Source organism: Myotis davidii, unplaced genomic scaffold, assembly GCF_000327345.1.
Source record: "Myotis davidii unplaced genomic scaffold, ASM32734v1 scaffold378, whole genome shotgun sequence".
Classification (NCBI taxonomy): Eukaryota; Metazoa; Chordata; class Mammalia; order Chiroptera; family Vespertilionidae; genus Myotis; species Myotis davidii.
In genome coordinates, this window is record NW_006290631.1 from 1,338,886 (window position 1) to 1,354,149 (window position 15,264).

General features: G+C 48.9%; 1 protein-coding gene across 1 annotated transcript in view; it reads right to left on the reverse strand.

Annotated features, from left to right (window-relative positions):
- Positions 1–3,460: 3,460 nt before the first annotated feature.
- Positions 3,461–15,264, reverse strand: part of LIPG (lipase G, endothelial) — a 19,511-nt gene continuing 7,707 nt past the window's right edge. Inside the window, exons 5-10 of the mRNA XM_006763634.2 lie at positions 11,156–11,377; positions 10,493–10,735; positions 9,723–9,843; positions 8,631–8,849; positions 6,552–6,656; positions 3,461–5,425 (exon numbers count right to left, since the gene is read on the reverse strand). Coding sequence (XP_006763697.1) covers positions 5,404–5,425; positions 6,552–6,656; positions 8,631–8,849; positions 9,723–9,843; positions 10,493–10,735; positions 11,156–11,377 — 932 coding nt within the window. The 3' untranslated portion in view covers positions 3,461–5,403. The remainder of the gene's footprint in view (positions 5,426–6,551; positions 6,657–8,630; positions 8,850–9,722; positions 9,844–10,492; positions 10,736–11,155; positions 11,378–15,264) is intronic.

Genomic DNA, 15,264 nt, shown 5'->3' on the forward strand with positions numbered 1-15,264 from the left:
GAAACAGTCAAATGAAGGACATAGTGAAAGGACTTTATACTACAGTTAATTTGTTCGTCATTAATATATAATTAAATTTACAAAAATATGTCTGTTGTATGAAGAAAACTGGCTTTCATGAGCTAGCGGCTAGCCCAAGGTTAAAGGGCCTATTCTAACTTTTTGACGTGGGGTGACTCTGTGAGGCACATGCTATTGGGACAGAGTAGGACAAGGTTTATGCCAAGGTGGAGAACTAAACGTTGGCTAATGTCTTGTCTGTTCTGACTACTCTGGGTTTCAATAACATCAATAGGAGAAGAAAAATATGTTTTCGTATCACAATGTTTAATTTTATAGTAGATTTTGGTACTACTCCCTTCTACTTCCCATCTCATACTCCCACCTCCATGGAATGGGAGTCTTCTCCACCTTCCATTGGTGCTCCCCTGGGCACTCCCAGCTCTGGGATCCCCTGTTCCTAGTGGGTGAGCCTCTGTTCAGTTTCACTTGGGCCTGTTCAGAGCATCTCCCTCTTCCCCTCTGTCTCCCACTGTGACACCCATGGCCTTGCCACGCTGGTGAGGCAGAAGCCAGCCAGGGGCTTTCTCCTCCTTCCATGGTCAGGGTGATTTCAAACAGTGATGGTGATGGTGCGATGGTGCCATGTGAAAGGGAAAGCACCTCCGTTATTGCCTCACAGTGTCGGAGTGGTTTCAAAGGGCGATTGTGTGAACTGGGAAGCACCTGGGAGCAAAGCCATAAGCAACAGTCAGAGTAGAGCAGGCCAGTGATAACCAGCTTCCTACTTTCTCCACATCTCATCCGGGAGCCTCAGGGCTGACCTAGGGGTCTCTATCTACACTCCTTAAGTCCTGGGAATTGCAAGTTGACTGGGAAATAGTCACCTGTCTTCAGCTGGAATCCCTGGGGAACAGACTCTGCCTGAGGTGGAAAATTGTGTGCAGGGCTTTGACTAGGGAGCAATGTCTGGACCATTACTCCTGGGAAGTGAAGGCAGAAGGTCAGGGTAGGGTAAGAGTTGAGCTATGATGCAACAAGGACTTCTGCTGATCCCACCATCTACTATAGCCCTTCAGAGTTGTCCTGAAGACAAGGAGGTAGGGCCTGGATGTGTACTACCCTGGGGGGCGGGGCTCTCACCTTGAACCCCTTGGTTGGCTGAAAACAATTCCTGAAAAGAGGTTCAGATGAGAGCCCTCAACTGCCAACATGCAGCTGTGGAATGAGGGTCTGTGCTGAGGGAGGCATTTGGGTGGCCCTCCACATGCCCAGTGCACATCTGTCTAAAGTGGTATCTTGGCATTTTTGAGTGTTCAAATTTTACATTTTAAAAATGTCATAAATAAGTAATTGTGCATTTTCTTAAACTTGTTCTATCCAAAAATATTTTTTCATGTATTCAGAGACAGAGTAAACCATATAGCTCCCTGAAGAAATCATTTTGTCAGTAGAAAGTCAAACAGTAAATTAACAATTTTGGTATAAAAAGAATTCAAATTAAGAATTGATGAAGATAGGTTAAAAAACTCAACATGAAGATATCAATTCTCCTCAAACAGATCTATAAATTCAATGCAATGCCTACAAAAATCTCAGCAGACTTTCTGTAGAAATTGAGAAGCTGATTCTAAAATTCATCTGAAAATGCAAATGACCTAGAATAGCTAAAACAACTGTAGAAAAAAAATCACGGTTAAAAAACTATCGGTGCCCAATGTCAAAACTTATGAAGCAGCAGTAATCAAGAGACTGTGGTATTGACATCAAAATAGACAAATAGATCAGTAAAACAGAACCTAGAGATAAAGCCACATATAGATGTAGGAAACTCAAAGTGCCTGGATAGACAGGTGGTGTATCCATACAATGAAAACTACTCAGCAATAGAAAGGAGTGAACTACTAGTACATGCAAAAACATGGATCCATTTCAAAATAATTATACTGTGAAAAAGGTGCGGGGGGAGGGGGGAGAAGAGGACATACCATACATATATTTTTCTTACAATCCTAGGAAACTTCAGCTCATCTATAGCATCAGAGAGCATGTCGGTATTGGCCTGAAGAGAGGGCAGCAGGTAGGACCACACAGGGGCACGAGGAAACTTCTAGAGGTGAGTAATATATTCACTATCTTGACCGTGGTGATGATTTCAGTTTCATGATGAATTCACACATCAAAACATCAAACTGTATGATTTACATCTGTGTGTATTGTGTCCATTAAACCACAATAAAACTGTTTAGTGAAGAACAGGGGAAGAAAGAGGAAAAGGAGAAGGGGAAGGAGAAGGAGGAAAGGGAGGGGCTGGAAGAAACAGAAGAGGAAGAACTAATAAAGAAGTCTTGAAGGAGGGAGAGACATCTGCGGTGTGGTCACCGGGGAAATGAACTGCAGGGGTGAAGCCACACTTCTGAAACTCTCACACTTCCGAGATTCTCAGCCTGTACAGGGAGGTTGGCTTAGCCTGGACAGAAAGAAGAAAGTAGGACTGGTATCTCTGACAGGAAGGGAGAATGAGTTGTTCAGGTGTTGAGGTGTTGGCTTCACAACAACCCCCCCGAATTGTCTTGGGATAATGACCAGTGCAAAGTCAAGATTTCTTTCATTCTAAAGTGTACTCTTAGCTTCTCCCCACCAGTGAGATGATCCCGGCCTCTGTTTCTGGCCTCAACACTTTCAAAGCTCGTATGTGGCATCTGACCATGACCACCCACTTCCTGAGAAAGAATAAAAGAGGTAGAGTGTGGCTTCCTTCCGCTGAGATGATAGCTCTGGTCCAGATAACTCTGATCCTTGCTGCCCCAGCTGACATCTACACTTGGGTCCTTCCTTGCTTAGACCTGTCCCAGCTCCCAGACATTTCCAGCAGCCCTTTTGCACCACAACACATACAGGCACTGGTATGATATAAAGTCACGGTTAAGCGGTATTGCTAACCACAGATGTTTAGGACAACACATGCCCTGAACCCTGGTTTTTATTTGTTTTACTCTTATTTCTTTAGTTTACTTATTAATCTTTTTTTTTGAGAGACTATCCCCAATTTGTAGATAAACCCAGTTATAAAAGGCAGCCTAGTTCCCTCTTGGCTTAATGGAACAGAACTTCAATACCAGCTTGGAGTTAAAAATGATAGAAAGATCAACTTCTATCTGGTCTAAGCCCCAATAATCTAGGTCCCATGCAATCAAACCTATATCCTCACTAATGGTCCCCAATGTTGATCTTCTTCCTAACATCCACCTTCAGGCAATTCTACTAAATTTAATAATATATTTGCTCCTTGTTCTTGGTGAAAGGAGTTGTTCATTTCCTACCAATAATTAGTACCAAATGGAGACTATACCTTATATTAAAGTAACTTTTTGTCAAACCCTAGGCTTGAGCATCCATAAGTCTCTCGACTTTTAAGAACTGAGTTGCCACACCACTAAGAATTTTGTAGATTTTTATTACTTTACTGTTAAAAATCTTAGTCTTGAAATTGGTTAATCTTAATGTAAAAACTAACCATATATTTGTTTTTATACATTACATACACTTGAAAAATAAATAATGTTCTGCGTGGCATTTAAAAAAGCAGCAGCATATACAAATAAGTCTTCAAGCAAAATGTATAAATATAGGACCCACCGAGGATTACATTCTTAAGGTTCCATCACTAAAAACAGGTCAGAGGTAGCCAGGAGGCATAGTCAGTAACACAAGCTCCACTTTGGCCGGAAAGCAATGACAGAAACAACAGAAGAGGCACACAGTTGGATGGAGACACCTTGACTTAAGACTTGACTGAGTATGTCTTTGAAGTTTGGCATTGAACAAAGATACAACTTTGGCACAAGACAGGTTAAAACAGGGTCCTTTAAAAACCTCAGTACAAAAAAATCACTCTTTCCTCCCCCACCTGGTATCATATCACCTTCCAAATAAATCTCATCCATAAAAAGCCCCACCCCTTGGCACAGTTGTTTTCCTGGTTACAGGTTAATGAAAGGGCTTGGGTTTTATGAATGGCTCTGAGAAATATTCCTTGTCTGTCACATCTGGGGCAGATTGGAGAGAAATGGCTATAAACGTCTTAATGAAGTTGCAGAGATCAACATACCATGGACTTTGCCTCTTAGAAATCTGGGTCCTTACCTGGCCCCCGTCACCAACGTGGTATATAATTCTAGACACGTGGCTGAACCTCAGAGCCTCATTTTATACAGGCTTCCCTGTTCACCTCCTGCTGTTAATCTCTAATTAGGTGACCCACATGAAAATCTTTTGGAAAGTAAAAATGGGTTCCTTGGAGATCATGTATATTAATTCAAATAAAGAATTAGAGGCTTTTCCAAGAAGTTCAACAGAAAAGGGGCTGGTATTAGAGCAAGATATTTCTAAGGAAGAAAAACAGCGTGTGAAATCTTAGCACCAGCTGTTTGACAGGCGATGGTTCTGGATAAACAGATATGTATAACCTATGTAATGCCTTCTACCTTCCTCAACAAAAGAGATTTTGCTCCAAAGCAATCATATCTGGTAGTTGGCCACCATTCCGATCCCCAGCACATATGACGCCCTGCTTGCTACTCTGCTGGTGATCAAACATATCACCCTTAGGGGGAATGCACATGCTAACTAAGAAGAAATAGGTAGAAACTGCTGAAAACCCCAGGGTCCCCATTCTTCCATCCTCCCCAATGCCCCTTGTGCCTTCATCATATGTATATTCATGGACCATTTAAACTTTGAGTCTACAAATCCCAATCCCATTAAGGTTAAGTGCTTAATAAACATTTATCCAATAAAAAAAAATGAGCAATGAAAAAATAAGAAAGCCAATGATGTGTGCTTTAGAGAGTGAGTTAAGGAACAGGACAGAATGTCGAAGAAGTAACCGACATTGATTGATGCAGCTCGTTGAACCCCAACATCGAGAGCCTCAGCATCACCCCAGATCGACCGTCTCTGGGTGAACAAGGACACAGGTCTGCCGTCCTGACAGGTCAGCTCCCAGCGGGAAGGCCTGTCACTACGACGCAAGTCGGGCCACACCCTGACAGCCTTCCACACAGGCCACTTCAGAGCCAGGGGTCCTCGCCAGGCAAAGCCCAGGCCCACCCAGTCACTTAGCAGCCAGCCCCGTGTGCACAAGAGGCCCAGGCATTTGGCTGTTTGCACACAGGCCTGGCCTTAGAGCTATTCTAGGGCAGCAGCAGGAAGAGCAGCGCACAGTCCCCTCTGGCGAGAAGTCCCCGTTGTCGTGTGAGGCAAGGTCCTGGGCCAGCAAGCAGGCTCTTCCCTGTGCTCCAGGGTCAAGGCCGAGAGCGGTCCTTCCATCAGGTGGGTCCTCAGCAGTAACTTTCCTCCTTGTGCTTGGTAGGCGGGGCGGGGGGGGCCTTGTTGGCACCCTCAGGGAAGCTCCACAGTTTGCCTGAAAGGAACCAGGTGCGAGTGTGAGCCTAGACCCGTGGTCGGCAAACTGCGGCTGGCGAGCCACATGCGGCTCTTGGGCCCCTTGAGTGTGGCTCTTCCTAAGCCTTAGGAGTACCCTAATTAAGTTAATAACAATGTACCTACCTATATAGTTTAAGTTTAAAAAATTTGGCTCTCAAAAGAAATTTCAATCGTTGTACTGTTGATATTTGGCTCTGTTGACTAATGAGTTTGCCGACCACTGGCCTAGACTGAGTCTTTTAATTAGACGGGCAGTTTCAGAACCCCACAGTCCTGTGATCACTGAGCTGTGGTCACACCGATGCTCCATAACAGGAGACAGAGCAGCTGGCCTGCAGCCCGGCCCTCAGGATGGCAGACAGTTCATCACAGGGGACCCGGCGCGGGTGCAGACCATTGACAGCCAGATCAAAGTGAGGTGGTTTATCTGAGCAAGAAAAGGCCTTGGCTTGAGTAAACCAATCTGCCTCAGTCCTCGCTCCACTGTCACGAGCTGGGGGACCTAGAAAGAGTTCACCCTGAACTCCCTGGGCCTCGGTTCCCCACCTGAGCACAGGGTTAACAACACCAACGTCCTGGGGTTGATGCTAAAAATTAATGAAGGCACTGAACGCGAGGTGGGCACATATATGTGCTCAGCATATGGCAGTAAAACTATTATCTAGGACCTTGGTTGGGGCAAGAGGTAGAGGTTGGTGGTAGGGCCGGTCTCCCTTTTCTTCAGCAAGCGTTTAGACTCAGAGGACATGTGACAAATTCCCCTTTTGGATGTGCCCATCGCCTCACACCTTGAGATATCAACTTTCTTCAGTTCTGAAATAAAGGGACTCCAGCACGGGGCAATGGGACACTGATGCAAGGCGACCCCTTTGTCTGATTCAGCGACACAGACGAGCACTCCTGCTTCTCAAAAGGGGGAGAATTGCCACTAATATCCACTCACACCAACCTGGGTCCCCAACAACCTAAAGAAGGGAATTATACTGTGTGGTTCTCCTTTACTTCTTCCCCAACTCCATACTCCAACCTGGTGCCCCATGTCCACGCGTGCTGGGCGAGCAGTCAGCATGTGCTGCGTGAACATAGGAGAAAGTCCCGGTTACCTGGTTCCACTTTTTATTCTTCGGCTGTCCAGACACTTGTGGAACCAGAGCTCTTGGCCAGGGGATATGCTGGTGTTCTCAGGGTCTTCTGCACAAAAAGCATATCTAGGAGGAAAAAGAAGCCACCGAGGTCACCAAAACTCTACAGGGGAAGGCCCGTGGCTGTGCATTAGCCAGGTGGTGCTTTCTGGATCCAAGGTGGACGGAGCGAAGAGGAAAGAGAAGTCTTCCTCACGCCGCACCCTGACTCAAGGGCCTTCGGAACACCCTACCGCGACTACAGGCAGGCCAGACCGGGTCTCGCTCTGAGGTGCCTCATGATTCGGCTCATGCAGCCTTTAGCCACACCTCTTCCACATTCTTCTCTCGTCTGTTCCAAAGACTGCTGCCTCTCGGAAGCCTCCCTGACTGCCTGAGACCCTGCTCTCTCAGTTTAATAGGAAAGCAATTTAATAGGAAATGCTGCTTTTGTTATTGTCGTTACTTCTTATGGCCTGGTGTCAATGACGAATGTTCCCTCTTATTTAACACCTGATGCCCTGCCTTGAATGGCGTGTGGATTCCTATATCTATGGTGGACTGTAATCTCCTCGAATAAAGGAACGCGAGGGCCTCCGGTACAGACCTCTTAAATATCCACCAAGGAGCATGGCTGGGCTCAGCTGTGAGTTAAAACAAAGATTCGGGAAGTGGACAGCAGGATCACAGGTAGAATCCGGGCTCGAATGACCATTTCAACTATAACTTACAGACAAATCACGTGGCCCACCCCCACCCCCACCTCAGAAGCATGTGATTAGCCTGACCCATGACCAACAGATGGGAGGGACACGTGACCCTGATGCTCACCTGCAGGACAAAAGCCATAATCAGAACAGCTTTAAGAACCTTTCCCGGGAAGCCCCTACAGCACATGAACCTATCAGAAGGTGACTCGCCTTATCACAATCAGAAAAAAATTAAAACAAGAGTAGGGGACCAATTCATACCCAACAGGGTAGCAAGAATGTCCCGCCAAATACAGGTGAGGAGGAGGGGAAAGGAGAGCTCTTATTCTGTGGCTAAGATTGAAAATTGGTCCAACCACTTGGGACAGGAAATTAATAACATCTAGTCTAGTGCAGAAGACGTGTACTATAACTTTGAAATTCCACTTTTTAGTATTTATACCCCAAAGAAGCCCTCACACATGTGCACCTCCACTCCTCTCACAGCCAGCCTGTGCCAGCGGCGATGAGTGCACACAGGGCATCTGAAGACTGTGATGGAGCAAATGCCAAATGAGGTACAAAGGGGGCAGAGGCTGTTTCCAACCATCGTAAGGCTGACCATGACCGTCTAGAGGCCTGCTGAAGGATTTGAACATGATCGCCCCCAACACTCTCTTGACAAAGGTCCAGACTTCCCTAGCTTCTACTAGAAAGAAGCTGCTCAGAGGGCCAAGGCTCAGAGGGAAGGCAGTGACAGATCAAGGTCTGGATCTTTCATGCTAGCCTTGGGGTTAACAGGTGTGTGGAAGCTGCCAGCGGGCGTAGCATAAGGGATTCTCTTCTACTTGACGCGAGGACCCTGCCCCATGTCCTTGACTCACAGCCTCAGAAGGAGAGGTCTGATGCTCTGAAAACAGGAAGCTCGGGAAACCGGGTCCCGCCAGAGACCTCATCCTGGAGGCTTCCTGAACTTGGTACTCTGGCTTGTTCCACCCAGGAGCAAGCAAAGACTTGTGGTTGCATGGACCTCAGAGCACACAGTTAGCAAGCAGCACTCCTGAAAAGCCCTGTCCGGGGGCAGCCCTGCTTCCTCTGGGCCAACACAGGGCTTGGCAAATAGAACGAGGGCTGGATTGCAGCCCCCGCTTGCGCACCCCCTCAGCCAAGGGCCTGTGATCGGGGCCCAAACGTCGACAGATGTCTTGATCTGGACTTCGCTTTCCCTTGCAAAGGTGTTTGAGGTTTTGCCCCCGTGTTCCGGATATGAAAGGACTGGAGGTGCTTGCTTAGCCAAGGAAAGGACACGGCCCAGGCACACGCCTTGTGCTCACCACTGACATGGGGCCGAAAAGGGTCATGAGGCACTTACTTGCGCTGGGTTTCCCCAGACTTGACCCGGATGCGCCTGATATTCACTTCCTGCTCGGGCTTCCGGGATTGAGACAGGTATCTGCGGAACTCAGTCCACAGGCTGTACCAGGACTGCGGTGCCCGCTTCCAGGTGAGTCTGATCTTCAAGAGGTCCCCCAAGTCCTCCTCTGTGTACACCAGGAAGGTGTTGGTGGCATTCAGCCTGATCCGCTCCACTCTGCAAGGGGCGAGAGAAGCTGGTCTCACGCCCCAGCCACTTGGAAAACCGCCACACCTGTGGGGTGATGCCCTGGCAGCACCTACCCCCCACGGACAGGAGAGAAACAAGGAGAGGGCTCTCCCCCAGGTCCTCCACCCGCACTGGCATCACCAAGGTGGAAGCCCACTGTCTCCACGCTGACAGAAAGATAACGTTGCCTACTGCACCCCAGACTTTTATCAAAAATTCCTGAGTACCTCCCTCCCTATTGATACTACTTCCTGGGGGCACAGGTCCAAGAAAGAACAGAAATGAGAAAGCAGAGAGAAGTCACATCCCCACTCAGCAGTATCCTCTTCCTCTCTGCCCACAGGCATCTGTCTCCTGGGAAACTCCTAGCCCCTTCCAGCCCATCCCTCCCATTAGATATTTGGGGAACCTGCCTCACCCCATTTGTGGGTGTGACTGGGTGCATGCAAACCTGGTCTCCCAACTAGACCCTGAGCCCTGATAGCCACTACTTTGATGACGCCTTGTACGTAAGGAGTGCTCAACAAATATATCCAGATGGCTGTGTGCCCCTCCCACAGATAATTAGAAATGGTCCAAATTTCCTAATGTCAGGCGTTGTCAGAAATGAAACAGCACTTTCTGCCCAGCTGATCCAGCAGCTTCTCACGCTGCTGATGTATCCTGGGAGCTTCCCTCCCAGAAACGTTGTGTGTCAAGGGCCTGGTGGTGGAGAGCAGACGGAGAGACAGAGGACTGCAGAGGCCGCTGGAGTCACCCAGCCCTCAGACCACACCCCTCTGCGCGGTTCACACACTCCCGCGCTCTCTCATTCTCCTACCAACTTGTCCTCACCCCCAGCGGAGGGAACTTGGGACTTACATTTCCAATGGCAGCATCTGCGAGTCTGCACTGGTGCCATAAAGGGTGACATAAAAGATGGGCTCGATTTCTGTCGTGTTCTTGTAGCTGAAGAAATGGATCTTCATCTGGTAATGGTAAACTGCAGAGACAGCAGAACAAAGACAGTGTGGGCTTGATTGTCATCCCAGGGCAACCTGTCCCAAACTGAGTCATCTGTCACTGGGTTTTTAGGGACTGTCATCCTTTAGGTCCAGCCCAGCCTCCAGCCTCTCTCTGGTCTGGCGTAAAAGGGATAGAAGAAGGAGTTCTAAACTGGGGGTGCAGGAGACCTTTGGGGATTCTGACCCAGCTACTTTCCTATTGCATAGCCTTGAATTAAGGACCAAGGCTCTTTGAGCCTCAATTTCCTCATATGTACGTAACACCCATGATTCCCACAAAAGTTTATGGTTTTATAACATGTTATAAAATGGCAAGATATCCTTTTGATCCCTATTGGTCCTACCTCAGATTTGTGGTGATAAGCAAATGAGCAGCTTTGAAAAGTTAAATGAAGGAGAGATTTAAGATATTAACACCCTGATCATGGAGTGATGATTCACATCACAAAAGGAGTCCCCACCATTGGTTCTTAGATTAGCTTTCCTACGGCAAGCACAACGCAATCTGATCTGCAATGCTTTGCTGTAACTGTGCCGGCCACGTCTCCCCGGCTGGGATGTGACCTGTTGCACAAGGTGTTTAGAAGGAAGGTAGACGGTCCTCAGGGCGCGGCGGGGACAGGTTACCTCGGAAAGGCATGCCCGCGCGGGTTTTTAGGTACATCTTGCTGTTCCTCTTGTGCCTCGTTCTCTTGGCGTTGTAGCCGATGCTATTACAACGGTTCTTCCGGCAGCTGAGACAGATGCCCTTTTTGAAGCGGTGCGAGTCCGTGCACTGGAACGCAAAGCTCGCCTTGTCCTCATTCATCAGGGAGTCAACAAAGAGGTATATGGCCCGCTGGTGCTCACATTTCACGCCCTCTGCGATCGCTGACGGGGGAGGGAGAGACAGAGAGCATGCATGATTGATGGGCCGCTTCTCAGTGATCCGCCCGCTCAGTCAGTAAGTACTGTGCAAAATTGGTACTCAGTCAGTAAGTACTGTGCAAAATTGGTACTCAGTAAGTCCTGTGCAAAATCTTCAACAAACATGTATTCCTATTGTTATAAAAAGAAATTAATCAATAATAACTGGACCTTCTCAAAGCATGAGAAGGCAGAACACAGGCCACGGGAGGCTGTTCACAGGCTTGTAGGATGAAGAGTGGCAGACAGTTGGAGGGCCGTTGTGGGGAAAAGTGGGAATAATGAAATAAATGTGGTTGGGATCTCTAGCAGCCTTGGCTGATATAGGAGAGGGTGAGGTAACTGAGTCAAACTTCCCCATGAAGCAGAAAATAGGGAACTCACTTCCATGTGCAATTGACCCCAAGACATCATTGAGTCCACAACCCGGCTGGAAGTCACCCCCGTTGGGGTAGATGTCGATGTGGCCCACGGGCATCTGAATCCCGATGCTCAAGCCGAAGGAACGCGTGTAGGTGTGGAGGACATCCACAAAGTCTGCGTCGTCAGGGGACAGCCTGCTGTGGATGTCCTCCCCTTCGAACATGGGCCCGGCAGGATCCAGACCTACAGCAGAAGGGGGAGCCGAGACGGACTGTGTCAGATGCGCCCAGTCGAGCCCGAGGACGCAGAATGAAACTGTCCTCAGAGCCCAGCCAACCTGCCTGCAGCCCAGGAACTTGGCTTTCTTCTGCCCCCTTTGCCTGCCCTGACACTTCAGCTGACTCAGTAGACTGCCCACAAGCTTCACCCTGGCACATACCAGGGCTGTCAGAAGTGGGGCAGTTCTAGGAAGAACTCAGGCTGGCTGAAACTAAGCCATTCATCCCACTTACTCTGCCCCTGAGAGCCTCAGAGGAGCAGGCTTTCCACAAAATAACTGAGCTACCTCCATTTCTGGAGGGAAGACTCAGTCTCCCCACACTGAGCTATTTATATTTCGACTTAATTGGTCCTCTTCCTTCAGTGATGACCCAGGCCCAGGGGTGGCATAGCGAGGGTGAGTGGGGACACCAGACACACTGAGAACCTATACCCCACGCCTCCAGAACTCTTCTGCTTTGCAACTGCTCAGAGAAAACACCCTGCCTGCAAACGCTCTGGATTGGACAGGCGAGCAGCACGTGGAGAGCGCTGGCTCTCGCATTTGAAGATCACAGATATCGCTGGGGAGCTCATTACAAATTCAGAGTCCACTCTGCAGCTACAAAACACTCTGGACGGGCAGACCAGGCACTGGGTACTGTGTGTATGTGTGGGCTGGGGGAGAGGGCAGGGAAGGGAACTGGGCAGGCGTGGCAACCATACGAGAGACTTTCACCATCTTTTAATGTTGGAACCCACAGGGATGCAAAACCATTCAAAAAAGGAATTTGCAAACTATAAAATGCAGGTTCCTTACCCCCTAGAGATTCTAATTGGTAGGTCTGGTGTGGTGCCCAAATATATATATTTATTCTCCAGGTGATCCTGAAAGTAGCTAGTCTGTGAGCCAGGTGCTGAAAAACTTCGCCACGCTTCAGTACCATCTATAAAATGGAATCTGAATGTCTTAATTTATACAGTTCGTGTGAGATAATATAAGATTAAGTGCTTGTCAGTGTAAATACTAGCTACTATTACGAAAGCCAAGTAATTATGGGTGCCAAATTCATCCCAACCAGAAGGTTCTTTAGACACAGAGAGAAAAAGGGAAGAAAAGAGTATTTACAGTCGAGGAAGGGGGTCTGTTTAGTCTAGAACAGTGGTTCTCAACTGGGAGGGATTTTGCTTCCAAGGCGACATTTGGCAATGTCTGGAGACATTTTGGGTTGTCAAAATTGGGGGAGGAGGAGAGAAGCTACTAAGCATCTAGTGGTTAGAGGCCAGGGGAGCTGATACACATCCAATAATGCTCAGGGCAGCTCCACAACAAAGCATTTGAATGGAGCGGAGGTTAAGAAACCCTGATTGAGAAAGCAAGGCAGGGAGGAGACATGACCAAAAACAGTCATAAAAAGGAAGTGATGCTACCTACTGTCAAGAACTGTTCCAACCCTAGCCGGTTTGGCTTGGTGGATAGAGCCTCAGCCTGCGGACCGAAGGGTCCTGGGTTTGATTCCGGTCAAGGGCACGTACTGCTCCCCAGCCTGGGCCCTGGTCAGGAGGCAACCCATCGATCTGTTTCTCTCATATCAATATTTCTCTCTGTCTTTCCCTCTCTCTTCCACTCTCTCTAGAAATCAATGGAAAAATATCCTCAGGTGAGGATTACAAAAAGACCTGTATTCCCTAGGCCCCAGTGCCACCGAACCAGGAGCACATTGTGGGCTTGAGAGAGGAGCTTTAGGAGAAGCAAAAGGCAAAGCTATTGTCCAGAGTGGACAGTAAACCTGTGGAACTCATTACTCATGAGGACGGGTGGAGGTGGAGACTAAATAGTTTCCAGAGGTTTAGAGAAACACAGGAGAGGCAGAGGCAGCTTAGGGAGGCCAGGCTGCTCGCGGGCTCACCCCAGCCCAGGACCCAAAAGAAAGATGGCACAGAAGCAGCGTCCTCCCAAGACAGCCCACGATGCCTTGTTTTAGAGGCTGCAAGAACCACAGCTCTGACACTAGCAGCCTCTCCCCTGCCTGCTGCCCTGTCTCCTGGAGGGAAGAAAGAAAAGGAATAAAGGCACATTCTGCTTTGCCACCAATACAAGAGAGGGGCTCTTTGCTCGGTGTGAACAAAAGTCCCCACCAGACGGTCAGTGCCATGGGAACCGAGCTGCGGGGGAGGAATGCAGGCGGCTGAGGGCTTCTCGACAGGCCTACTGGCAGCCAGGCGGAGCCTTCCCTACCCAGACTGCCTGGCCTGACACGGGGCCAGGGCTCACACTCTGGGGAAAGTTGCACAGTTTACTTTTTAAACTCGGAATGGGACGGAGAACTTACCCCCTCCGAAAAGAGAGAGCAGATGGAGAACCACCCCTCCTTCCACTCAGCCTGACTCCTCCGAAAGTGCTCTGTCCACACACACTCACAAGCACGTACACACTCATGGGCGTGTAAGATATCGGACCCATTGTTTAAGCACCGAGCCATCGTTTCCCTATCTGCAAAATGGAGCCAAAAGGACCCCCGTGGCCTGGTGCTATGTGACTTACGTATGGCACAAAGCACCTGCCACACAGTAGGTGCTTGACATTAGGTAGCATCTAGCCCAGGGCCTACAGAGTGGTCACTTAATTCATATCTCTTGAATGAATGAATGCATCTATTTGCTTATTTATGTATAACTAAGTAGACAAGTGTTCAATTAGAAATATATGATCTATTATATCACAGAATTCCCTCGGAAGCCTAATGCACAGCTCTCTGATCCAAGCAAGACTGGGATTCCCGTCCCCCCTGCAGGCCCAGGCCTCTGCACGGCAGCAGCAGCCTCAGGACCCCACTCCCGCTACAGTCTCTGGTCCTCTCACCCATCGGGGCCACCTGCTTCCCAGGCCCATGAGAAAGAAGTCTGAGAGGAGAGGAGAATGCACAGCCTCCCCCATCAGGCATGCACCACAGCGTATGTCAGGTCAGCCAAATACCCTCCAAGGGGCTGCTTGGCAACTGGACCGAGGCCACTCCTTCCTGTTGTGCTCACCCAAGGCCCCTGTTCCTCAGAGAAAGGCCGGGGAGAAGGGGCTGAGCTCAGGACATGCGGCCCCCGTGCCCCAGGCCGACAGCACAGAGGACTGATTAGCATTCTGCCCGAAGCCCACATCTCAGCAGCTGCCACCCAGACAGGGGAAAACCCGGAACGCTCCTCACAGCCCCTCTCCTTTCGGATTTAGAAATCAGGAAAGGGAGGCTCCCAGCTCGTCCTTGTTGCCAAGGACTCTCGGGTGGGGGCCTGGTGTGTGCTGGCCGCCACCAGAACAGCTGGCCCTGCTCTGGACACGCTGCACGGAGACTGAAAGGAGGTGCTCAGGCGACAGGACCCAGCGGGCTCAGGGTCAAACAGCTTTGCACTCAGTGGTTAATGAGCAGTCATGTGTGGCCACACAATCACTGCCCCCCTAGAGGGCTCAGGCGCCGTGGCCGTGGCAATAAAAAGTAAAGTTCTCAAAGTATGCTAAACCAGATAATTGGATCTAAAGGAGTGTGAGTGTGTGTGGGCATGTGCACGCATGCCAGGACATTCGACTTAAGCCCAGACAATGATATAAAGAGGTCCACTAAAACCTCACAAATACATTTTTTTAAAAAAATCTACCCCAGCAGCTTATTGCTGAAACCTGAAACTCTACCTTTACTAAATCTTTCTTTAGCTAAGAACACCCTTCCTCCTGAGTCCTGTTTCAAAATGAAATTGATCAGGGAAAGATGGAAGTGAAGACAAATGAAAGAATGTTGGAAGGAGGTTGAAAGTTCAGGGCAACACATTTGCCATTCATTTTAGCCTAGCGCAGGCCCCGTGTCTGTATTAGAAGGGCCCCAACA